At 50.3% G+C, this 23,728-nt stretch overlaps 4 protein-coding genes across 8 annotated transcripts in view; 2 read left to right on the top strand and 2 right to left on the bottom strand.

Annotated features, from left to right (window-relative positions):
• Nucleotides 1–706: 706 nt before the first annotated feature.
• LOC122364297 (condensin-2 complex subunit G2-like) lies at nt 707–10,986 on the top strand. 2 transcript variants are annotated; one of them, XM_043334536.1, is made up of 17 exons: nt 707–750; nt 1,045–1,181; nt 1,393–1,539; nt 2,093–2,210; nt 2,619–2,800; nt 3,138–3,434; nt 3,776–3,961; nt 4,290–4,463; nt 4,885–5,016; nt 5,456–5,599; nt 5,895–5,998; nt 6,264–6,369; nt 6,677–6,839; nt 7,222–7,284; nt 7,652–8,970; nt 9,293–9,490; nt 9,818–10,986. In XM_043334536.1, the coding sequence occupies exons 2-17, from the start codon at nt 1,098–1,100 to the stop codon at nt 10,025–10,027; spliced, it is 3,627 nt and encodes a 1,208-aa protein (XP_043190471.1). In that variant the 5' UTR covers nt 707–750; nt 1,045–1,097; the 3' UTR covers nt 10,028–10,986. The 2 variants fall into 2 exon arrangements, with proteins under 2 accessions (XP_043190471.1, XP_043190470.1); XM_043334535.1 differs by having other exon boundaries at nt 724–750; nt 7,222–7,299.
• A 514-nt stretch (nt 10,987–11,500) lies between these two features.
• On the top strand, nt 11,501–13,589 carry LOC122364300 (methylglutaconyl-CoA hydratase, mitochondrial-like). Of its 4 annotated transcripts, none has more exons than XM_043334541.1 (2): nt 11,501–11,550; nt 12,244–13,589. In XM_043334541.1, the coding sequence occupies exon 2, from the start codon at nt 12,258–12,260 to the stop codon at nt 13,146–13,148; it is 891 nt and encodes a 296-aa protein (XP_043190476.1). In that variant the 5' UTR covers nt 11,501–11,550; nt 12,244–12,257; the 3' UTR covers nt 13,149–13,589. The 4 variants fall into 4 exon arrangements, with proteins under 4 accessions (XP_043190476.1, XP_043190474.1, XP_043190475.1 ...); XM_043334539.1 differs by having other exon boundaries at nt 11,535–11,592; XM_043334540.1 differs by lacking the exon at nt 11,501–11,550 and adding an exon at nt 11,554–11,588.
• A 99-nt stretch (nt 13,590–13,688) lies between these two features.
• On the bottom strand, nt 13,689–18,192 carry LOC122364298 (pancreatic triacylglycerol lipase-like). Its single transcript, XM_043334537.1, has 9 exons — nt 18,021–18,192; nt 17,575–17,701; nt 17,098–17,251; nt 16,480–16,708; nt 15,379–15,512; nt 15,086–15,200; nt 14,615–14,854; nt 14,337–14,451; nt 13,689–14,129 (listed from the first exon to the last, which is right to left on the bottom strand). The coding sequence occupies exons 1-9, from the start codon at nt 18,073–18,075 to the stop codon at nt 13,868–13,870; spliced, it is 1,431 nt and encodes a 476-aa protein (XP_043190472.1). The 5' UTR covers nt 18,076–18,192; the 3' UTR covers nt 13,689–13,867.
• A 1,378-nt stretch (nt 18,193–19,570) lies between these two features.
• LOC122364299 (inactive pancreatic lipase-related protein 1-like) overlaps nt 19,571–23,728 on the bottom strand; it is a 39,925-nt gene continuing 35,767 nt past the window's right edge. Inside the window, exons 8-9 of the mRNA XM_043334538.1 lie at nt 20,347–20,461; nt 19,571–20,089 (exon numbers count right to left, since the gene is read on the bottom strand). Coding sequence (XP_043190473.1) covers nt 19,837–20,089; nt 20,347–20,461 — 368 coding nt within the window. The 3' untranslated portion in view covers nt 19,571–19,836. The remainder of the gene's footprint in view (nt 20,090–20,346; nt 20,462–23,728) is intronic.

Raw genomic sequence — 23,728 nt, 5'->3', positions numbered from 1 at the left:
ATCGAACATCAGCCTGAGTTTGAGGAACGGCTGACGGTTAGCATTCCACATGCTAACCGTCCCAAGCCTTTCTGAACCGAAGCCCAAGCCCCGGTAGTTTGGATAATCGAATAGGCAATGCTCTATCACATATCACCGTCTCCAGCGGGCAGCGACCCCCCCCCCCCCCCCGCCATCCTTTCGGTTCCTGAGCGAACGGGCACTTATACTCTGCCGCCTCCTTGTTATGTGGCTCAGCGCCTTGCATTCTGCCTGCGACCAATGTCTGAGAGCGGAGGGTTGATATCAGCCAGGACACCTTTGTCGCTCAGGAAGGATTCAAACAAATACTTGGACACGAATGCTCCGAATGGGGTGAAAATTGGTCGGAGTCAAGCTTCAGCGACTCCATTTAGAGTAAAATCCTCCCATAATAGGAGACTTGGCCAGGTACGCTTTTGGTGAAAGCTCCCGTGAGCTGGGAGGGACGGCCGTGTTGGTACCGGTTTTGAAGCTGGAGAAAACGTCTACTCTAAAAAATATGAACAACACTATGTCATGTTTCGTCATGCAAAACTTCAGGGCGTGCAATCGTGCTACATTTCTCTCGATCAAAATATTATTATTCAAAGGTTCAAAACATGTGTGTAATATGTGATTTCAAAATATTTGATTACAAAAATTAGCACACCAATTTCATGTTTGTTGTTTTCACCTCTACAATTTTAAACCAAAAGTAGACGTCCGTGTGGTGTGAGGCAAGTGTGAGGGGTCAGTACTGCGTCGTGGAATTTTTGAGTTGTTAGGGTCGTTATTTTGTAATTTGCCATTCATTCATTGTTTGTCATTTAAAGATTCATGTCTACTTTCAAGCACCAAGGCCCCTGGCCGAGGCTGTCCGTGCAGGTGCCAGTACCCAGTGGCATTCCGATGAATGTCCCATGGTCTCACACCGTCCTAGATAGGGACTTAAATGTAAAAAAAAAACATTTTTTTTCGTGAATGTGTGATGGTTCAGAAAGGTCCTGCTCTAGAGCTTCACCTTGAATAATTTATTACTTACAGCTGGTTTCTCATCAGTCGACTCAGACATCGCTCTAACCCTCCGGCCTCCGAGCATGGCTGCCCAGCGCCGCCAGGCTCTGGTGGATGTGGTGTCGAGCCATGATACTGAGGGATTCCTCAAGCTTCTGGCCAATCATGTGAGTTATGACTTATGCCTGATCAAAGTGTTGGCTGTGGCCAGGCCTGGCAGTTTTGAGAGCAAGGATCTGACCATGGTTACCAGCCAGTTCAATGAGGTTTTTAGTTTGTTATCCCATGTTGACTGTTGGCTACCTACTCTTTGTTTCATGGATTATAGATTGAAGTAAGTTTGAGTTCTAAAATTAATGCTCTGACTTCTTTCAACAGCGGAGCAGAAAGGATCCATTTAACCTGGACGAGGTGCTGGCCGAGCTGCCCAGGGCTCAGCTGGACTCACTCTGGGAGTCACTGCTCAGCTGGATCACCACAGGCCTGGAGTCGTTGATCCCAGAGAACAATGAGGACGATGCAGATGTGAGTCGTTCTCCTCATTCCCTGAACTTCAAGAAGTGGGCAACATGATCCAAGGGTGATAAGCAGGTGGCCTGAGGCAGGGCCATGGGAGTGACATCTCTGTGGTCTTTCAGTGACATTTTGTGAGAGGGAAGAGGGTGGAGGATGAAGGGTGATAATGTCGTAGCCGTAGGAGTCATCAGTCATGCAGCTGACAGGATGGACTTCTGGTCCATTCATGAAGATTTTGGTGAATGAAGAATGGATAAAGTTTTGAGGATATCAGATTTGCAGAGAAAATTTGTGGACCAAGGCTTTGATTAGTTTTGTGAATACAATCGAATGTATGGCCTAAATTTGTGCTTAGGACCGCTGATATTAGATGAGAATAAATGCAACGCAAAGAATGCAGATCGGATCCAGCTGCAAAAATTGATTCAATTACCTACTGTGTACACTGTAAGTCGCTAATAAGCGAGTTGAAACCAGTCGGACTAAGAGAATGTTGAGCACTCTGAACTTGTAGTTTCTCGCTCGATGCTGTGTAACACGAGACCTCTGCTCTCTTTCCCAGCCGGAGAAGGCGGCTCTGGTGTCCGCCATTGTGGATACGGCTCTGTCGACGGTCTCCACCCTGCAGTCGGAGGCAGAGGACACTGCGCCAGTGCCCGTCGGGCTGCTGCAGACGGCTTGTGAGTGTGGACGGCCACTGGCAGCCGTGAACACTATATTTATAACACCTCATACATTCCCGTGGCCAGGGCTGCGGAGTCGATGAATTTTCGGCGACTCCGACCTCCGGTTTCCAAAAGTGACTCTGACTCTGGTCAGAACTGTCGACTCCAGCCGACTCCAACCTCGACTCCGACTCCGCAGCCCTGCCCGTGGCTGTCATTTCAGTTATACCGTTCGAACATTTCTCTGGATGTCCTGCAGTAAGCGTAAGCATGAGGCTGCTTGTTTTCTCATATTCTCATGTCTTATCCCATGATTTTTTCCCACAACGACCAATAATGTGATGTTGTTGGTAACGCCCAAGATACCTATTTCCCTCAGCGATCGTGAAAAACTCCTGTTATAACACCATATTTCCCCCACAGCGATCGTGAACACGATGCTGCTGAGCCTGGACGAGCTGCCGTCTCTGGACGGCCTCTGTGACCGTATCGCGCGCCTCTCGGAGCTGTGGTGGTCCCGCCGGCTGCCCGAGGCCGACTCCCTGGCGCCGCCCGTACTCAGCTATCTGCTGCAGCTGGTGGTCGCTAAGGACCACAAGACTACGGTGGGTGATCAGGAGACCGCAACAATGGTGGCTGCAGTATTTGGGACTTGGCACGGTCTCAAAGTGCAGTGGGATTGGTTTAGTTGTGCAATGTGCATGTAGGAACTTTGATGATAGCTGAGTATTTACCTATCAATAGCAACTTTGTGAATTTTGCCTTGACTATTGTGAATTTTGGGATTAAAAAAAAAGATACATGGACCAGATTTGACAGGACCTTTTCTACCTGAGGTAAATTTTAGCAACTGTGATAAACAATCAGTGAAGTAATCTGAGCTCATAGGTGCACCAAAACAAGTAACATAATCTCACCCTAACCCTCCCCCTCCGTCCACAGCGTCCGCTGGTGCAGCGCGCCTGCTCCCTCCAGCCGTGCCTCTCCACCGGCGGTCTGACCGGCTCCGGCTCCGGTCGGCTCCGTCAGCTGCTCTGCGGCGCCGCGCAGTGTCCCCAAATCCTGGCCTGGGACGAGGGAGTGCGGTTCGTGGCCGGCGTGCTGGGCATGTCGGCTCTGAGGACGCCGGCTCACACGGCCATCAAGGCGGTGCTGCCGTCGGTGACGAAGGTGGAGGCGATGAAGTATGGACAGGCGTACTACCGGGCGTGGAGGATGGCCGAGACGGCCGACAGAGAGGTAAGGAGCGGGGATAATGACGTGGGAGAGGGGAGGGTATTGGGATGGGGAGGGGTAAGTGTGCTGATGTTTGAGTTTTGGTGTAAGATACATATGTCGAGGTTATTTTCCACTTTCTCTCAGTTTGCATACTATTTCGTTGAAATCCTATTCATAAACCAATGATTTTTAAATCGACTTGCAAGGTTTGCTGCAGCTATGAAGATTCAAGGGCATGCTAAGTTACCAGCATTCATAGTTATAAGTACTTAGTAGACAGCAGCAGAGAAGTCATATAATTATTTGTGTGACTACTATGACTGAACTTGGGTCCTGATTTGCTCTTCTCTCTCTCCTCTCAGTCTCTGGAAGAGCACTGTATCCAGGACTTCATGTACCACGCTGTGCACGCGTCGCGCGCTCCCGGCTGCCGACTGGCCCGCCTGCTCTACCAGCTGCTCCATCATATACACGGACAGAGGAGACACCGAGAGACGGCCGAGATGCTCGTCAGGCTCTATCAGCCGATACTGTGGCGGGCGCTGACGGTAAGTGGCGGAAGGGGTCTGAAGATATGGATTATCATTCAAGGTCGGAAGACACCCTAGAACCACTACATTTCTCTAATAGTGACATCTGGACTTTTTATCATGGAGGTATTATTGTGGTTTAATCTCTAAATCTGATCATGAGCGCCGATGACATTGGCTTTTGACACCAGATAGGCGACCTGAAAAACAAATGATTGTCATCTTCGAGTATGATGGCTGACTAAGACATTTTTGTGATTATCTTGGCAAAGCTCTCATACGCCATAATGTGATATCTGCCTGTTGATGTGCCATATTTCTAACCTCCCTCTCTCCCTCCCACCAGGTGCCGAACGAGACGGTGCAGCTGAACGCCACGTTTATCCTGTTGGACGTGTTTCCGCTGGAGGACCCCAGTGAGACGCGCGTGGCACGGGACGCCGAGCTGGCCCGACAGAGCCGGCTGCTGGCTGACCTGCTGCAGGAGGCGTCACATCTGGTCCGCGCCGCCGCCGCCAAGGTATGTTAGAGAGTCTGGGACAGGGAGGCTGCTGCTTTCTTGACGTATAGGAAATTGGTAGTTTGGTGATATGGATGTTTAGGGTTTGGATTGGGAAGGGGATGACTTGTGGGAGACCGACTTCTGCAGTGATCTGTTCGCGCTCTTCGACCAGAGCTAGCAGGCTGGACGGCTGTACCCTATTTTCCAATGATTTTCTCCTACTAGTTCCTGCTTCATCGTCTCCTCACTACCTCTTTTATTTTTACTTCTCCATCCAGTCGGTAGCCGATAAGCCGACCCTCTCCCTCCTCACTTTAGCACTCTCTTTCTCTATCTGTTTCCTCTTTCTTTCTCCCCTAATAACTCCCCTCTAACTTTCATTTCACTCTCAGGAACTTCCCTCCCTCCCTAACTCTCTCCCTGCTTCACGTTTTCACAGGGCGTGTGCCGGGCGCTGTCGCAGTTCTGGGACATGATGCCGCAGGACTGTCTGAAGCAGATGATGAAGGTGCTGCTACAGGACATGGCGTACGACGCCGCCTCCGTGGAAGTGCGGCTGCAGGCCGTCTCGGTGAGTTAGAGGGTGCAGTACCGTTGAGAGACCAGTCTGTGGATTTAGCGTAGGGCTGGTCTTGATAAACTAGGTTGTAGGAACTTTCTTACACACTTGGGTACAGTTGTATGGATTATAGAGCTTGATCTGATCATTCCAAAACACGGGATAAGTATTCATGGTTATGTTCGGCGACGAATACCTGTACGCTCGCGATTCTGCATAGACTCCGAGTTTGTATTTCCCTGAAGTTAAAGCGTGACGTTCTATTTACTGTTGTTGCTGTTGTTGTTGTTTTGTTTTGTTTTTTAGAAGTTAACCAATCACTCTTGGATTTGCGATTTCTTTTTTTTTTCTTTAGAAGTTTCGCTTCATACGAAGAACGAACCCGTTTTACTCGAGATTCCAGTATCGCGCTACCAAACCCAAACCAACCCCGCTCCCCTCTCGTTCGCAGGGTATCAGCGTGGTTCTGGACAACCCGTTCACGCACGCGTACATGAAGTCTGCGCTGCCGTTTCTGGCCGATGCCTTCCACGATGTGCAGCTGTCTGTACGGGTCGCTGTATGTGATCTGCTGCTCAAGGTCAAACAGATCAAGGTGAGCCAAACGGAATGGAAGGGGAGGACAAATGAAGTGAGGGGAGGATCATGGTAGGAGAACGAAGAATGGTAGGAGGCAGGAGGAAGGAGAATGATGGCAGGAAATGGAAATGACGGAGTGTTTGAGGACAATATGGAAAAAGCGATGAGTTCACAGAAGATCAATGTGATGAATGAATAATGCGATGCGTTGGATGAAAGCGACGTGATGAAACTGTCAAGGTAATTGTTGTTTTGTTTAATACCACGAAGGTTGTACTTGTTGACCATGACTCCGCTCTCTTCTTTGCCAGAACATTCGCTACTTTGACGTTGTTCCTGTGAAGGACCTGCTGGCGCGGCTGGCCATGGACGAGCCGCCCGTCTGCCGGCGAATCGTGCAGCTGATGGTCAACAGGTGAGGACCAGTGGGTGATTTGGATGGAAATTTCTCCATCTTATGACTCCTAGGCTTTGAGTTGTTTTGTCGACCCAGTCTAGTTAGATGAAAGAACAAATAGCTCGATCATTTTTTCAGTGTATTTCTCTTTGTTAAAGTCGTCTTTTGATGTTGTTGAGTTATGCCAGAGATGTCTCCCTTTGTGCGAATTTTAAGTGGCTGATGACTGTCTACTGAATGTTTCTGAACCAATATCTGACCCTCATTTCGCCCTCCGTTACAGTTTCTTCCCTTCGGGCGAGTCGGACGAGACTCTTTTGAGCCGCTGCATCTGTCTGATCCAGGAGAATCGGGAGGCCAGTCGCCGATTCTACCATCATTCGGAGAAGGTAGAGTTAACTAGTGGGATGGGTAGGATAATAGAACCGGTAGGCCAGTTGTCGGTTCTACCATATTCACTCGGAGAAGGTAGAATTAAAAGTGACGGGAGGGATGGGATGAGGGCAGCCGCCGCTTCTACCACCATTCGTAGAATGTATATTTGACGGTAGGGGGAGGGTAGGCTGGTAGATGATAAACCAGCTGGGAATCTACCATGTCAAGCTTCACTGAAGCCAGAGAATATGTGAAGCCTGACATCTAGTCATATTGTCTTCTGTTACCAATAACCTGACCGTGACCTTTCCCCTCCGGCAGGTTCTCACACTGGAGGACGCGGTGCGTCTGATGATCGCCATTCGCCAGGCGTTGACACTTCACGCGCGTAAACTGCAGGCGCGCCAGGCGTCGGCCGGAGAGACGAGCCGACAGCGGCACATGGCGGCAGCGGGGAGTAATAAGGAGAACAGCATGGCCGGAGGTAGGTGGGGCGAGAGGGCGGGGTCAGGACGCGTTAGAGGCGCGTGGTGCTATGCGGGAACTAAACGGGAGGGATGCATGAGCAGAGCTGGGTGAGGAATGGGTGGATTGGCTGGAGTGAAATAGGAAAGAAGGGCGATTATGGTCTTGCCTAGGGGTGATATTGAATTTTATAGTGTGCTGAGGGCAGTCGGGATGGGAGACGTAGGACTTTCTTATAGGGTGAAAACTGGCGGACATCTGATATGTTGGAAGAAGTGGCTATCCCGATGTGGTGTCCTTTGATAGGACGATAAGAACGCCATGTTCTGATGGTGCGAGGGACAAGAGATCGATCGACACACCTCCAACCACAGCCTGACGCCGCGTTGTCGTGTTCTCAGGCTCCCGGCCGGGCAAGAGGCGGTTACACAATGTCGACGATCGCTCGGTGCTCTCCGACGCAAGTGAGTCGCAAAACAGTTGAGTACATACAGTTTAGAGTTCTGACAATGATATAGTAGGTACCGGGCTCGCCTGCTATACTTTCGTATTGTACTAGGCTCAACGGATGTTTGGGACTTGGGTCGGTGTGTTTCTGTTGTTTCTGCTAAGTGCTGCTAGTTACTATTTCGCTTAATGACGAAGAAAATCCTGAGATGTTGGGATCGGGTTACTTAATTTTATTTTCACAGTTTTCTTGAGGACACTCGGTCTGACCCCAGTTGTCCATCGCCTCTTGTCTCAACTTGAAACCAATCCCAGTCCTCTCACCGATCATTGAAGAACGTCTCTAAGTCCCTCCCCCCCCCCCCTGTTCTATCTGCCCAACAGGTCAGGAGAGCGCCAGTTCGTCTGACGACTCGGCGCTGGAGCCGGCCGCTCCGCCCCCTCCCAGCTCCCCCCTGGACAAGGAGGAGGTCGTGGTAGGGCTGGTCGACGTCACCGCCGTCCTCTGGACCTGCCGTCTCACTGAGCTGGCGCAGCGACCCGACCTGCTGGAGACCCTGCAGCAGGCCTGGGGACGCGTCTTGCCGCTGCTGTTCAACCAACATCGCGACGCGCCGGCGGCAGGATCGCTGCTGTATGTAGCATCGCTGCTGCCGCATGCTGTGATGACTCCTCTGGCGAGTCATTGTCTGTCAGCGCTCAAAGAGCTCCCCGAAGATGCCAGTGCGGAGAGGTGCGCCATGCTGCTCGATCCGCTCATTAACTGGGGACGTTGTGATGATGTGATTGAGCTCTGTGCTGAGAGGCTTCAGGCGGCGTTCGATGGGGAAAGAAGTTTCGTCGCGTCGCAGAAGAACCAGCGCCGCTCGGCGGGCGGTGTGAGGTTCCGGGACCCGCGCCGCGGCCAGCCCCGGCCCCGGCTGGCACTGCGGTGGCTGATGCATCTGTTCTCGCCCAGTCTGCGCCGGCACGTGCTGACAACGAAGTACGGTGCACCGCTGCGCGAGCTCCTGACGTGGATGTCTTCTGCCGTGCCGCCGGCCGCGGAGGAACGTCTGAGCTCCGAACGGCCCCACTCCGATCGGGATGAGCTAGTTAATGAGCTGGTGCGAGCGATGATAGTGGTCAGCCTCGCCCTAGCCGCCGGAGGGGGGTCGGACTCTGCCGACCCCTCGAACGCTCTCCGAGAACTTCTCATCTGGGGCCGCGGTGTGGCGAAGGCCCCCGCGCGATGGGTGAACTCTGCCCTGCTGCGGAGCGTCAGTGAGGCACTCTCAGAAGCCGCAGTGAATGTGTCCCTAACTGGCTGTGTCGCCCCGGAGCTGTGTGAGGCGGGCCTTCAGTGGCTACTCCTGCACCTATCCGCCTCAGATGCCTCTCCCGAGCGCTGTCTGACAGTGCTCTTCCACTCCGCTGATCTCCTGGAGGCCGTGGCCTGTCGATCAGAGAAGGCCGACGAGCTCCGCACCCTCTGCCGAGAGGAGATCCCTCCACTGACCGGCGCGGCGATCGGGCAGCTGCTGAGACTATCCTCTGCAGAGTGGCCCCCGCAGCCTGCGCAGCTGACGGAGCTCAGCAGTCACCTGAAGGGCGTACTGGCGGGCTGGAGACTACTGGGCGCGGATGGAGAGGGGCCTCAGCGCGACCTGGCTGCCGTGCTGATGGTGGCTGCGCAGAGGAGGATCGCCAGCGATAAACTGCAGGTGGGTGGGGAAAGGGAGCTGCTCTGGCGGTAACGTGGGGTGGGCATAGCTGAATATAATGCGTTTGGTTGCTTCAACAAAGTCAACCAGTAACCGCCAGCTTATGACGTTTTTATGATTGCATTACATAATTCATTGGGCATGTATAGAACATATGCCAATGCAGTTCGCTACGATGCGATCGTCTATCGTTACTTACAACCTATTTTCCTGAAATCCCTTCGCCCATATTGACCAGCTCCCTAAACACACCTTCAATGACACAAAACCACCACACTTCCCAGGTCCACTGACTGACCCCCCCCCCCTCTTCCCTCCGCAGGGCAGCACCTCGGCCCCGACCCCCGATCTCTCCCCCCTGGTATCGGCCCTGCTCAGTCCCCTGTGGAGGGACGCGGCCGGCGCTCAGCTGCTGGCCGGAGCGGTGGAAGAGTTTGTCAACGCCGGCCGGGAGAAGACGGAAAGAGGAGAGGAGGAGATGGCAGAGGAGGGGAGCAACGCTGAGGAGGATGCGGAACAGGTAGGGACTAGGGAGAGGGGGCGTGGGAGTTGGCTGGAAGGGGAGGGGGGGGGGGGGTTAAGGTGGGAAAAGTTGGGTTTATTGTTGGTTCCAGGCTGTCAGCTGGTCTTCAAGATTTACCCAGATGAAATCGACCGTCCTGAGGGGATCAGGGTGATAGAACCGTGGAGAAGAAGAATTTGGCTCCTCAGGATAGGAAAGAGGGAAAGTGGATTAACGTCAGGTCAGTTCGCACAGCTGTTCGTTGATGCTCACTTCTTATTTCTCAGCTCAGCGAGTCTGTGTCAGTGAATGCTCTATCTTATCTGTAACCCTCCCCCTTCGCAGGAACTGTCCAAAGTGGTCACTGCCGGTTACGTACTGCACGCGCTCACTGCCGCCGCCCCGTCCGCGGTACCGCACTGCCGAGCCGCTGCCAGCGACGCCCTGGTGGCCGCGCAGAGAATCTCCGAGACCCAGCTGACTGGCGACGACGCGGCGCCGCAGCACCTCAGCGCCGCCAAGCGGCTGTTGGAGGAACTAAACGCGCGGGCCTGAGAGGGGGAGGGGTGGCCCAGCCATAGCGAGGGTGAGGGAGGGAATAGGTAATAGCGAGTTCTGGATCGGTGGGTGGATGATTAGGTGTGAATGTGCTAGGAGGTTTAAAGGAAATGCTCCATCCCTTCCTAAAATGAACAAATGCAGGCGAATGCTAAATTTATCATTTCAGTTTCGATGTTGCGAAATCTTTTTCAGAAAAAGTAACGCATTTTCGTAACTTGAACATTTCCTTTGACGCGTGCCGAAAATAATTGGGTTTCTTGAACGGAACCATGACAATTTTTTTTTTCTGGTAGAATGAAGTGCGAATCTGTGTGTGGTGTGCACTGTGCATTGTCATGAGTTATGATTGTTTAGTGAAAGAATCGGTTTAAGAATGTTGCGATGTTACACGGGCGGACCCAGTTCCGTGCACCAGAAAGCACCCATCCCGTGCGAATGAAAGGTGGATATGTTGGGGCATAATAACCACTTGGTCGGATTCGTTGCGTTAGGCTACATTTTCAGCGCTGCCAAGCCATACATTAGGTTAGGATAAATCATCGACATCAGCAGTCATCATCTTCATCAGTGAGATTCGCGGCCGTCACCGTCATCAACATCATCACCAATGATAATTGCTGTGATGGACGTCACCAGGCTGTTGATAGCGAGATCAGTCTCATCATCATCATTCAGTCTCATTTGGAGAGTCGGACAAGCTTCCTGCGTGTGTATTGCCCCGAGATTAACACTTAGGTCGTGTTCATACTTCTTGCATTGCTTCTATCGCATCGTCGACTTACCTGTCTTCTGCTGTTTCTTGTCTATTCGATTGTAACTCGTACTCGCGCTAGTTGAGCGCTGTGCTGCCTTCGTCTCCCTATGGCTAATAACTTGAAGGGCAATTGGGACTGATGTGATCATGGAGTCCTTGGTTTTACAATCTGTCGATTAATACAATGGGTTGTTGCAGAGTTTTGTTCTTTGTATCCTTTATTCCTAATTCCTATTTTATGTAGTGAGACGGCTGCAATGGCATGAGTATGCCGAGCGCGACAACGAAAAGTCGCCGGTCCTTTCGAATTACAAAATACAACTTCAGATTTGGATGTGAAGGAACAGCGGATCTCTGTGGATTATCTCCAGGGTTGACTGTATTCGGGAAAGTTAGCTTATTTGTTTTTGGCACCTATCACGAAATAAGTCCTGGAAAATGCCGCAATAATTTGTCTCACGCGTGATGAGCGTGTGCCGGGAAGACGGAATATTTCTCAAACGGCTTTACACGCTCACGAGTTTTGTTTAACAGGCGCCATATTTTTCAAAAACATATTAAAGCTGAAATTCGGTAGTCCCTCAGACTTAATATACGATGGTTTTTGAAAACTGCCTTCTTTTAGTCGGTGATTCGGTGTGACTGCTGTGAAATACATTAGTGAAAAATTTTAGCAGTATAATAGCTGGTCAGTTGCTGACAGATATTGCGCGTCTGTTACGAACTACTGTCTTGATTCCTTGTGAGTAGGCGAGGAACTGGGGTAGGTAATTTGTTTTCATCGTATTTTATCTATTTAGGGCAGGTGAGACTGTTTTTGTGTTTGTCAAAATGTAAGCAGGATTAGCAGTTAGCTTCTTTTTACTCCATTGGCATTTCTTTTAGAGAAATCCTGACATGGTATTGATTGGGCGCTACAGGGCGCCACCACTAGGTACTGGCCAAAAACTAAGGTTTGGTTAGGCTCCAACTAGGTTTGAAAGGCTTCAAGATTTCTTTTTGATTTGTATTATTTGCTATTAAAATAAACAATTTTTTCAAAAATAAAATGAAGTTTTTCCCTTCCGATTATTGTTAATGACCAAATTACACCCATTGTGAGTTCTGCGTCTTTGATGTAGCCTAGCTTAATCCCTTAAATTGGCCAGTGTCTTGTAACTGTTTTCATTTCAGATTAGTGTGTTTTGATGTCACCTGTCGGTTATACTTCCATGTTAATTTCAATTTCATAAGTGTTGACTGGCATGTGGTGTGCGTGGGGCGGGCATTATTTGTATTGATAATCGTCACGTGATTGTTTTGACATAATTGTGTTCCTTTTCCTCTCCCTCACCTTCCCTCCTTCTCAGTCTCTCATACTCCTGCTCCAGCTCACTCTTGCTCTTTGAAGAGAGCGATAGATTCTCAAAACATCGTGGATAGGATACTTGAATTAACTTCTTACATTCTATCCCAGATCCATCGGCCGACATGCTGCTGCGGCCACTGCTACACGTGCGCTGCTGCGCGCCGGCTGCGCGGCTGGCCACCGGCCTCCGCTGTGCCTCCTCTTCAGTAGCCTCCACGGAGCTAAGCGTCGACTACCTGCTCGGCGAGCGGGCCGGCATCGTGGCCATCTCTATGAACCGACCCGCCGCCAAAAACGCCATCAGCCGCGGCCTTTTGGCCGCCATGACAGAGGCTGTGAGCAGTGTGCGCTTTGACCGCACAGTGCGAGCCGTCATCATCCGCAGCCTGGTTCCGGGAGCTTTCTGTGCCGGGGCGGACCTCAAAGAGCGCGCCAAAATGCGCCCGGAAGAGGTGGCGCCGTTTGTTTCCCGCGCGCGCGCTCTTATGTCGGAGCTGGAGAATCTGCCGATGCCGGTGATCGCCGCCCTGGACGGCGCTGCGCTCGGAGGAGGTCTCGAGATGGCGCTCGCGTGTGACCTCCGCGTGGCGTCCAGCTCGGCAAAGCTCGGCCTCGTGGAGACCAAGCTGGCAATCATCCCTGGCGCGGGTGGCACCCAGCGCCTCCCCCGTCTAGTCGGCCCCGCGCGCGCCAAAGAACTCATGTTCACGGCTGCTGTTTTGGATGGAAACCAAGCTGCGCGGATTGGTCTTGTGGATCGCGCTGTACCTCAAACAGACGCCGGTGACGCTGCGTATCAGAAAGCCGTTCAAATCGCTGAGAGGATCCTCCCGAATGGCCCGGTTGGTGTGCGAATGGTGAAGAAGGCGGTGAATCTGGGGATGCAGATGGATTTGGCATCGGGACTGGCTGTCGAAGAGGCGTGTTACGCGCAGGTCATACCTACCAAGGATCGTATCGAGGGCCTCACTGCGTTTAAGGAGAAGCGCGTGCCAAATTACACAGGTGAATAAGGAGTTACAGGGTTGTTTTGACTTTTGCACTTTGAAAAGAAGCAGTCGGTCAAGCTGAGAGCTGAAATCTGGTAAGTGCAAGGGTGGGAGAGGGGCGTGGCTTTCAGCTTGCTAGCTGGTGAGTGGCGCAGTGTGAGGTTTGCCACGTGACTTAGCGATGCAATGCGTGAGCTGTCACGTGACATAGCGATGCAATGTGTGATCTAGCACGTGACGTAATCGGCAGCCCGTGTTCAGGTTGTGAGCGGTCCTGCGAGAAGTGCGCTTTGTTTCGAAGAGAGATTGGGTTTGAAGTTGGCGAGCGCTAACTGTAGCAGCAGCGCTGAGCGCATATTTGTATTCGCATTACCATATTGCCTGATTATGGCCTATTTTGTGATAAAGTAACTATTTACAGATGAAGTCACGGTTCAAAATAAAATGTGTGTAACTTTACGAAAACTGTATTTTTTCTCATTGCCGATAACCTACCGAGAGCAGAGCAAAGAACCACATGTTAAATACCTACAGCAGCACATACACCAATCGCTCAAAGAGTCATTGTGTTGGTCTGTTTATTTTACCAGATCAAAGTGCGCCCCAAGGCCAAGTAGCTGCATTGGAACTGATCGTCTTGATTGATTAACCATAATATTCCCTTCCAGATTTCAACAAACGTAGATGTTATCGTTGTTCCACACTGTTCACTTCGCCTTTCCAGATGCCTTCGCGAAATGGTTTCATGCGTTCTCTTCCCCACACGGTCTGAGCACCATGGTTTCCTTATCCTGCAGTGTCTCCGTCTCCGTGCACAGATCCTGTGACGTCAGAGTCAGCTGACTGTCGACCCGGGTGACCTTGACCGCCCGGGGCAGCAGGGGCGGGCTGACGGCCGCCCCCTGGCCGTGCAGTGTGACCTTGAGCGAGGTCATCTGGGCGGGGTCAATGGGCGAGTGCACGGTGGTCCGAAGCTGGGTTCCTGACGACCAACTTGTGCCAGAACTGCGAGGAAGAGGAGGGAGGGTTGTTAACGAATAATTATACAAGGCCATGGTGATGCGTCACTTTATCTGGCAACACACGGTTTGTGCATAAATGTTAGTAAGGGAACAATTATGTAAAATTTGACCATGTTTTATTATAAAGGGATAAGAGGATGACAGCGGATTCTTTTAGAATTGTTATAACAATTATCTATTTATATCTCACCTCCATCCTGGCAGCCGTTCTGAAGCTGTGGTGTTTGTCTCGATAACAAACACCAGATTTCCCATACCGTCCTGCTGGTCCTTAGAAAGCTGCAGCTCTACCTCCAGGTAGTGCACTGGAATTTATCAAATTGCCTCATGTCATCGCAGTTCGCAATCGTAAACAAATATCCGTCTCTAGTGACATTTGATATCCGATTAATGCGACTAATTATATCGCCTTTTGAGTTTTGATTTCATCCCGCGTCGTTGACCAATGATCCGTGACCATTCACTTACTGCAGAAGGAGCTCTTGTCGCTGGTCGTCTGCAGATAATAGTTCCCGCTGAGGTTGTATTTCTCGGCGTCCATCCCCATTCGTCCGATGGTGGCTCGGTCCAGCCGCTGACACTCTCCCGACTCGTACTCGGCGTAGTCCTTGCACGGAAAACTCACGAACGGACACTCCTGCTCCGTGAGGGTGGCGATGAAGAGCTCGTGAGCACGATCGTGAGGGCAGCCGAACAGACCCTTGATGGCTGGCGAAGGGAGAGAAGGGACAACGATGAACATTTCAACAACGTGACCGAAAACTGCCATCTAGAAAGCTTCCGTTGTAATCGATTTATCGACTAAATTTTGGTACGGTTTGAGCAGATAGCTAGCCCATGAAATCGACTGTGTGTACTGTAGCTATGTTTTTACTGATAAATCCTCACAAAAGCACACGCATGAAAGTGATTGTTACATAAATGGTTAGGTTCATTTACCGTCGATGTTGAGCGTCTCCAGATCGTAGATGAGAGCCCGAATATTCTCCTGGAAGTCGCCGCAGCCCGGCTGGTTTTTACCGTTGTTGGGATAAAAATCAACGTCTCCACATGACTGAAAAAGATGAAGTGCGCTTCATCGGTAAATTGTAATGGTACGGTGTGATAAATTATATAGCCGAGCTCAAAGTGGCACAGGCAACCTTTACCTAAACCTGCATCAATTGAAACTTTGGTGTCTGCGAGCCGTTTACACTCGGGTAAAATTAAGTAAACTGTTAACATCTACTCACCGCCATAAAGCCGATACCGATGTAGATGATGTCTCGTCCGTCGGTGTGAATGATGTCGACAAACTCGGCATCAGTGGCGTCCAGATGAACCTCTGGCTGGGTCTCTTCAAAATACGGCTGGGCCGGGTCTAGTCCTGCCGTGGCGGAGTAAAAACGCGGTCACAGCTTGGGTAATTGGGTAGGTAGATAATTATAAAGCCTTTCATTGCCAGGCAGGTTAACGTAAAAACTAAAACCGTAAGAACATATGTGAAGCATACCTAATTTTCTTTTAACCCCAAGTCTGAAATATGAACCACTACATCTCGTATTTCCTAATTGCCCCGAGGCGTTTTTCTTCATCCCGCCTGCGCGGTCGGTTTCATGCCTCAGGCGATATCGTCAGGTGACCGACGGGCGCGACGCGTCAGCTGGTGGCAGTTGCAGAGAGCGCACGGGTCGAGACAGTGCCCCCCAGGGCCTCCGGGGATGATTGGTGATAAAATAGGTGTGAGGGACGGTGAACGGTGATGTGATGGGTGTTTTAGTGCTGTCAGGGACTCAGATTTGTGAAGCAAAGTGGTTGACGGTGAGCGATAGCAAGTGAACGTCTCGTCTTCGGATTCCAATATGAGCGACGAACAGCAAATTTAACAAATTGAAATGTTGGATTTTCACGTTTGCGCAACCGTGATTTATCTAGTTTCGAGTTCAATTGCTGTGTCTTTGTGGCCATAAGACCGAGACGCTGTTTGCTTTCCGAGATGATTGCAAACTGAAGCTCTTACTACGGAACCAGACGGTCGGACATATCAGAAAAGGTGAGTCAAAGTCGGGAAATCTTATCAATGCACCATCAGTAGCGGCGGAACACCCTCAATTAAGGGGGGCGCTGCCGACTTTTGGTCCCATTCTTTCCATGTAACGCCCATAGGGCTAATGTTAAAATGCCAAAATCAAAGGGGGGCACGGTGACCCGGTGCCCTCCCCGTTCCGCCGCGGGCCGCCTATGTGATTGTGCACCATTTGACCTCGGTCGTACCGATGCTAGTGTGAGCAAAACAATGAAGCGCGAAAGTCAACCTCATCTTGTCATCGCATGACAGAGTTTATCTGTCTCACCTGTGATTCTGGCCAGGCCTGGAATCCGAGCGCCGGCATAGCCGATGACATGACAGCCCAGGCTATGGGCCATCAGGTGGATATTGGCGACGCTAGCGCCACCTACATCGGTCAGAGTGTGGACCAGTAGCGCGATCTGGCGGCCGACTAGCTGAGCGTTGGCGGTGGCCTGCAGATACGGGGTCCGTGCGCCTGCCTCCCAGTCGACGAGAATGACGTTGAAGTCGTACTGCAAAGGAGGACTGTGTTGAATGGTTGCAGTTTACTGCCCCTGACTGCCAGACAGTTTTTCCAACATTCCTTGAACCAGCGTATCAAAGGGTGTATTTTACTCATTACTGACAAACAAACCATATCAAATGTCTACTTATCGATCGGCACTCGGGGAATAAGGCCTAACATCGGATGGATTGCACAAGTAGAGATACACGGTATACTTTGTCTTTTTATGTGATCTGAACCGACATTAGTGAACCTCTATACTTTTCCAGCTGATAATTTAGTCGCTACGGCAGCAGGTCTCGTGTGTAATAAATAAATCTACGAAATAGTTGCCCCTCCCCCTCCCGCAGATAGATAGGCGTCCGTCTGACCCAAGGCTATAGAACTTTGTCTGACCTGTTCCAGGAGTAGGTCCTTGACGCGGTTCATCCACCCCGAGGCTCCGCTGTCGGTGAACCCGTGACAGATCACCACTGTCCTCTCCCGCTGTGCAGAAAAGTCACCCAGCTCCGTACTGTTGTAGTGAATGGCCGTCTTCTCGGGAACCGTCCTATAGGGGGCGGGGGGGAGGGGTATATATAGTGAAGGAGGGGGCGTATAGGGGATTTGACGCATATGTTTCGTCCACCCAACGACCAGCATCCCAACGACCTAACCAGTTCGCATTTTAACTTAATTGACTTGAGGGCAACCGTCTGACCTAAGCGGATTTGACCTCAACTTGACCTAAGGTCATCACTTCCACCCTAATATCCCCGACGAAAAATGCAACACTGAACATTCGATGCTGCTAGAAAAAATAATTGACCTTCCGCTTCCCCCTAGGTCAATGCTGGAGCTGACTAGCTTATCATGAGCTCGCTGAATTATTACCGAGTGTAGAGGTAGAAGTTGGTGGGTATCTCCTCGGGTGGCTGGGGAAGGTTCGGGAACGGTCTTCTGACGTCACTCCACGGGTAGTCGGTGGTAAAACAGCCCACGTCATCGTAGCACACGTCAGCTGATGTGGCGGTGGAGGTCAGTGGTATGTTGAAAAGGTCATGACATTGATACCTATCGGAGTGGTTTTGGTCTTTAGGTATACCTACATAAGGACATAATTTACATATGAACTACCCATTAATTCATTAGTCCACCAGCGTGTCCACATATTCGTCCATCCATCGTTCTGCCATTCTAAAATTCCTCCCACCATTCCACCATTATTCCACAATCATTCCACCTTTCATAACATTTCACCCACCGCTCCTGCCCACCCGCCGGCCCATCATTACACCATTCCATCTACCATTCCGCCATTCCAGCACCATTCCACCCACCTGTGTGCACCACTCCGACCAGCAGCGCCGTCACCACCGGCACCAACATCCTCATCCTCTGCTCTGTCCCTCCTCACCAATCCTCGCGTCTGACCTCCGAGGACCACTACCGACCTCCTACAGACCACCTCCAACGAGAGACCCTCCTGGCTGACCTCTGAGGCACCACTGCCGAACGGTGACCTCCCGCGGACCGACTTCTGATAGACAGCAGGACCGTTCCCACGCCGGGGGAGGGCGTGACCCTGACGATATTAGGTGGGGCAGCTGGGAGAAGATAAAACTGGCGACATGATCTAGGTGGAGATGAGCTTGGTATTGCGGATATCAGTTGAGTAATTTTTGATATGTTTAAATTTACGTCTTTATTGTTATGCTTCGTGTAGGGGAGAGTGGGGTAATTTGGCCGCTTTTTTTAGAAAACGATGTAACTTTAAATTGACGACACATTTCTGCATTTTCTCAACGCTGCCAGGTGTTGCATTCATTTTACTTTACTGAACAGTGAACTTGAAATGATAGAGTAATTACTTATATTGAAATTGTGACGTATTACAAAGGTCTGCAAGGCGGCCAAATTGCCCCACTAGCAGGGTTATTTGGCCGGGGGTGTGGGGCAATTTGGCCGGTGTTAGTTTGCGGTCAGGATTTTCTGTTATATTGCGAGTCAGCTTCAGATTCAGCAATGACGTGTGTCCTATGACGCATTTGCCGCATTTTGGAGGTTGACTCATGGGGTCACAGGGGTCAAAATAGCCAAATTAGCGGCTCTAGATGCGAAGACAGTTTTTTTACGAATAACTTTTGAAGTAATCAAGCTAGGCCAAAACTTCGAGTACCATCGTAATTCTCTCGTCATTCCGCATCAAAACATATATGTGTTGACCTCGAGAAGTCAAGGTCAAAGGTTGACCTCAGGTCACGTTACCTCAGGTCGCTTGACCTCAAGGTCACGTGATTTCAAGGTCATCATGCATATCATTCGATGCGCCTTGGCGAGGTGAACAGAATGAGACCATTTGTGCGGCTGTACCATTTTTATGTAAGGATTTATTAGCAAAAAACGTTTGGTAACCTTTGATGACGTCACATGCTCTTACAGTTGACCAATCGGAAGTAAGGCATCAAAGTAGTCAAAGTTGGTCATGAATTATGTCATTTATGGTACAATTGACCATGAAAACTCGGCCGTCCCAGCATAGTGACCATGAGCGCACCGGCCAAGTTGCCCCGCTAGTCCCGGCCAAATTACCCCATATATTGCCATTCTGAATTTTCTTGTGTATAAAGTCATCACGGCTATACGGAATTAGATGAAATTGCTCTTGGAACCGCTGAACACCCCCAAGAATGGCGCTATAATGTCTGAATTCGTTTTTAGCCCAAATACTACATGTTATACAACTTTGTAAACAGAAGTAAAAGTTACCATTTTCTAATGAAATTAACGTTTTATTAATTTTAAATAAAACTACGAGGGGCAAAGTTTTGACATTTGTCCTCCAGTTATTTCTACCCATGACAAATGAATAGAGACTAGAGTTATTTCACTCACTTTTATTAGACATCGTACAGGTGGGGGCGGCCAATTTACACCACCGGCCAAATTACCCCACTCTCCCCTAGCTTACGTTTCCTCGGGAGAAAGCGAGGTACGATCGTGTTTCGACCCTCGGCGCTATTTGGCATGCCTACCCATTGCGTTAATCATTTTCTCATTCATACCTACCTATTTTCAAAAAAAAACTTTTTTATTCACAGGCCTCGCATCTCAAACGGCAAGTCCTGGCGCGCCGCGCGGCAAGTTTTAGTTAAATCAGTCCTGGCACGGTCTGAACACCATGGTTTCCTTATCCTGCAGCGTCTCCGTATCCGTGCACAGATCCTGTGACGTCAGCGTCAGCTGACTGTCGAACCGGGTGACCTTGACCGCCCGGGGCAGCAGGGGCGGGCTGACGGCCGCCCCCTGGCCGTGCAGTGTGACCTTGAGCGAGGTCATCTGGGCGGGGTCAATGGGCGAGTGCACGGTGGTCCGAAGCTGGGTTCCTGACGACCAACTTGTGCCAGAACTGCGGAAGAAAAGAAATCAACAGTTAAAAATAAATGTATTTTTCAAATATATATTCATTTGCCAATTGAAGCACGTAACAAATTCAACTTGAAAAATATAACGGTGCGGTGATGACTGCAACAGATGATTAGGGCTCAACTTCAGCCGCCACGAAAAAGCGATTAGAACAAGGCCGATTTATGGAAACGATGCATTAGTGCAGGACATTTTTGAGTCGCGCTCTTTGTCAGAAGCTTCTTTGAACAGATGCCTCACCTCCATCCGAGCAGCCGTTCTGAAGCTGTGGTGTTTGTCTCGATAACAAACACCAGATTTCCCATGCCGTCCTGCTGTTCCTCAGAAAGCTGCAGCTCTACCTCCAGGTAGTGCACTGGAAAAGGTGCAGACGCAGTTATCTCAGATCAAATTATTTAGACTCATGTTATAAAAAGCAAAGACAAAGAAGCTTTTACGATTCGGGCCTGGGATGCCCTGGGGCTTGGAACGATTTGTTTGAGTGGCAAGCGCAGTACCTACCTAAATGCAATTTATCTATCGTGGTGAATGGTGAATTCTGCTGAGGATGATTGATCAAAGCTCTAACCGTAAAATTAATTGTTTCTGCCTTTGTCGTCGGCCAAAAATAGTTTCCCTTTCTCAGTCACCGAGCGCGGGCTGGCGAAATACCTGACAGTTAGACTAGCCCGCACGGCACGCCTCGAAACACCTGACAGTTAGACTAGCCCGCACGGCACGTCTGCCTTGCGGGCTAGTCTAACTAGCAGGCGTCCCACCGGTTTGTAACGGGCGTTTGTTCGGGTATGAATAAACCGGGCGTGAAAGTGAGAAATAAATAATGAATCAAAGAGTGGTTGGTGTTCTGAACATTTACTTGCATTCAACATTAAAGGGATTATCAGGGTTTAAAAATTGAAAGGAATCGGCATAAATTTCCAATCAATGAACTCCCCAGACTCTGCCGATTCTAAAGATATGCATAAAATGTAAATCGGTACCAAAATTTGCGAGATATAGCCGTTTCAAAATTGACAAAATTGTACTTACTCACGCAAAACAAGTACTTGGGCGGCCAAGTTGGCCCATCGCTAAAATGTAAACAAAGAGCAGCCTTGGGAAATTTCGCCAAGGCCGCCGCACCGCACTGGCGCTTTCCACAATACTGTTTTGTTTTTGTCTGTTGTTTTTAGGGCCTTGCAACAAGATTTCAGTGCTTGGCATTGGATTTGGATATGAACAAATTGAAGATTTGCTTTTCAATAAGACAGCAAGAGTTATCAACATTGCCAAAGTTATTATATGGGTGTGATTTGAATAGCTTGTTTGCTGATCATCAAAATCTTGATGTTAATATCATTTAAATGTCAACAATTTTCAAGGGTAAATTTGAGTGTTTTATTTCAATAAATTGAAATGTAAGTGCATCAGGCACAAGAGCTAAGTTTCAATCTGATTATTTTGTCAAGAGTGGTGAATCTAATGTAACGTCTTGCGAGAAAGCTTACCTAAGTGACTGAAGTCTGAAGAAAGCGCTACAGTTTTTCAAAATCAATGTTGATCTGTTTTTTCGAACAACAGGTTGTACAACATGATGTGACATGACCTCTGTGCCCTGTACGTCACCCCTGCTGCTATATATGCTGACTATAGTTTGTTATGGGTGGGCTCTCCGTGAACGTCTTGGTGCGTTTCTACATATTGTTGCTGTGAAAGGACTGTACATGAAAAAATATGTAACTTTTATGTTTTTTATTGCCCTGGTACCTACTTAATCTATATTTTTGTTGTTTATGAGTGATAAATGAATATATTTTGAGGAAAATTGAGTCATTTCAGTTTTAGTTTGTGGAACAGAACAGAAGAAGCTGATGAGTGTGGATCATGCTTCAATTGAGAGAATCATCCTCAGTTATCTACATATAAGCATACTTTGTAAGCTCCTTGCATTTTGCCAGCTTCTACTTGCTAGTCAAAGTTGTAAGAAGGGTTAGGGAGAACAATTGGTACACATGCCACCATGTGCAATCACCAAACGAATGAACGTGAGGGCCAAGTCCTTCACACAGCATGGATACTTATAGGTACTGCACTAATGTATAATGTTCATTATGTTCATATTAGCAACTCACCCAGGCAGCCTGCCTTGTGTAGTATTTCTGAGTTTAAGATTTTGCAAGACTCACACTAATCAATAAGGTAAATTATATTGATATGTATGGATGAACAATGTGCAAAGGGGTCGCACGTGCCTGCTCAGTGCTCAGCCATGGATGCACGTGCCTTCTCAACAATGGTCGTGCTTGCAGACATCTCCATGGACGAACAATGTGCAAGGGGGGGGGGGGGCGGGGGGCGTGCCTCCGCGGCCGCCTGTTGGCTCAGCCGCTGCTGCTGCTTGGCGCCGCTGCTGAGCGCTGCCGGAGACGCCGCTCGCTGCCGGAGCTGCCGGAACAGTCACCGGAGCTGCCGCCCGCTGCCGGAGCTGCGGGAGCCGGGCCCGCCGCCCATCTGTCAGGACCGCCGACGGCAGCACGCCCGTCTGTCAGGGTCTGTCAGTGCCGGCAGTGGACGCGCGCGGGTGCGGGCCGGGTACGGACGCGCGCGGGTGCGCGCCAGGTACGGGTGCGCGCCGGCTATGGACGCGCGCGGGTGCGCGCCGGCTATGGACGCGCGCGCGCTTGCGTGCCGACGATGGGCGCGCGCGCGCTTGCGTACCGACGATGGGCGCGCGCGCGTGTATGCCGACCATGGCTGCCGCCCGCTGCCGGAGCTGCGGGAGCCGGGCCCGCCGCCTATCTGTCAGGACCGCCGACGGCAGCACGCCCGTCGGTCAGGGTCTGTCAGTGCCGGCTGTGGACGCGCGCGGGTGCGCGCCGGGTACGGACGCGGCGTTCTCGCCGGGTAAGGACGCGGCGCGCGCGCCGGCTATGGACGCGCGCGCGCTTGCGTGCCGACGATGGGCGCGCGCGCGTGCATGCCGGCCATGGCCGCGCGCGTGCGCCCCAGCCATGGACGCGCGCTAATGCGCGCCGGCGATGGGCACGCACGTGCCTGCTCGGCAATGGATGAGCGACGAGCGTGCCTTCTCGGAAATGAGTATACATGCAGACATCTTCATGGATGGACGCTTTCAATATGTTCAATGTGTTGAGACGGATCTGAGTAAATTGGAGAGAAACTAGGATAGTTTTAGTCCTGCTCAACTGGTTCTGCCAATAAGTACAAACACCACCTTGCTGCCAACTGCTTACCAAATACCGCATCTGTTGTACCCTTGCATGATGCATATGTACATACAGAAACAATTACAGTCTGTTGAAATCTGAAAACATGCACTGCTGAGCACTGCGGATGAATCTGTATGAACCGTGTGGCCCAGCGAAACCTTCTGGACCAGGTTATAATTGACAGTGAATTAGTAATCAATCCTTGCGAAGAGAAAATAGATGATTGTGCCTTAGATGAGCATAATGAAGAAGCGTTCCTGAAGTTGAGTTCGTGGCTTTCCATCATCCATGCCAGATGGCCAAAACACACCATTTCAATACTGTCCCAAAAATATATTTCAAAACACTTAGGTATTGCATGGCTATACACACCAGCTTACTCGGTCACCACACTCAAACCAAGGCCATATAAG

The sequence above is a fragment of the Amphibalanus amphitrite genome, unplaced genomic scaffold, assembly GCF_019059575.1.
Source record: "Amphibalanus amphitrite isolate SeventyFive unplaced genomic scaffold, NRLGWU_Aamphi_draft 000668F_arrow, whole genome shotgun sequence".
NCBI lineage: Eukaryota > Metazoa > Arthropoda > Thecostraca > Balanomorpha > Balanidae > Amphibalanus > Amphibalanus amphitrite.
This window is presented reverse-complemented; position numbering and strand designations above follow the sequence as displayed.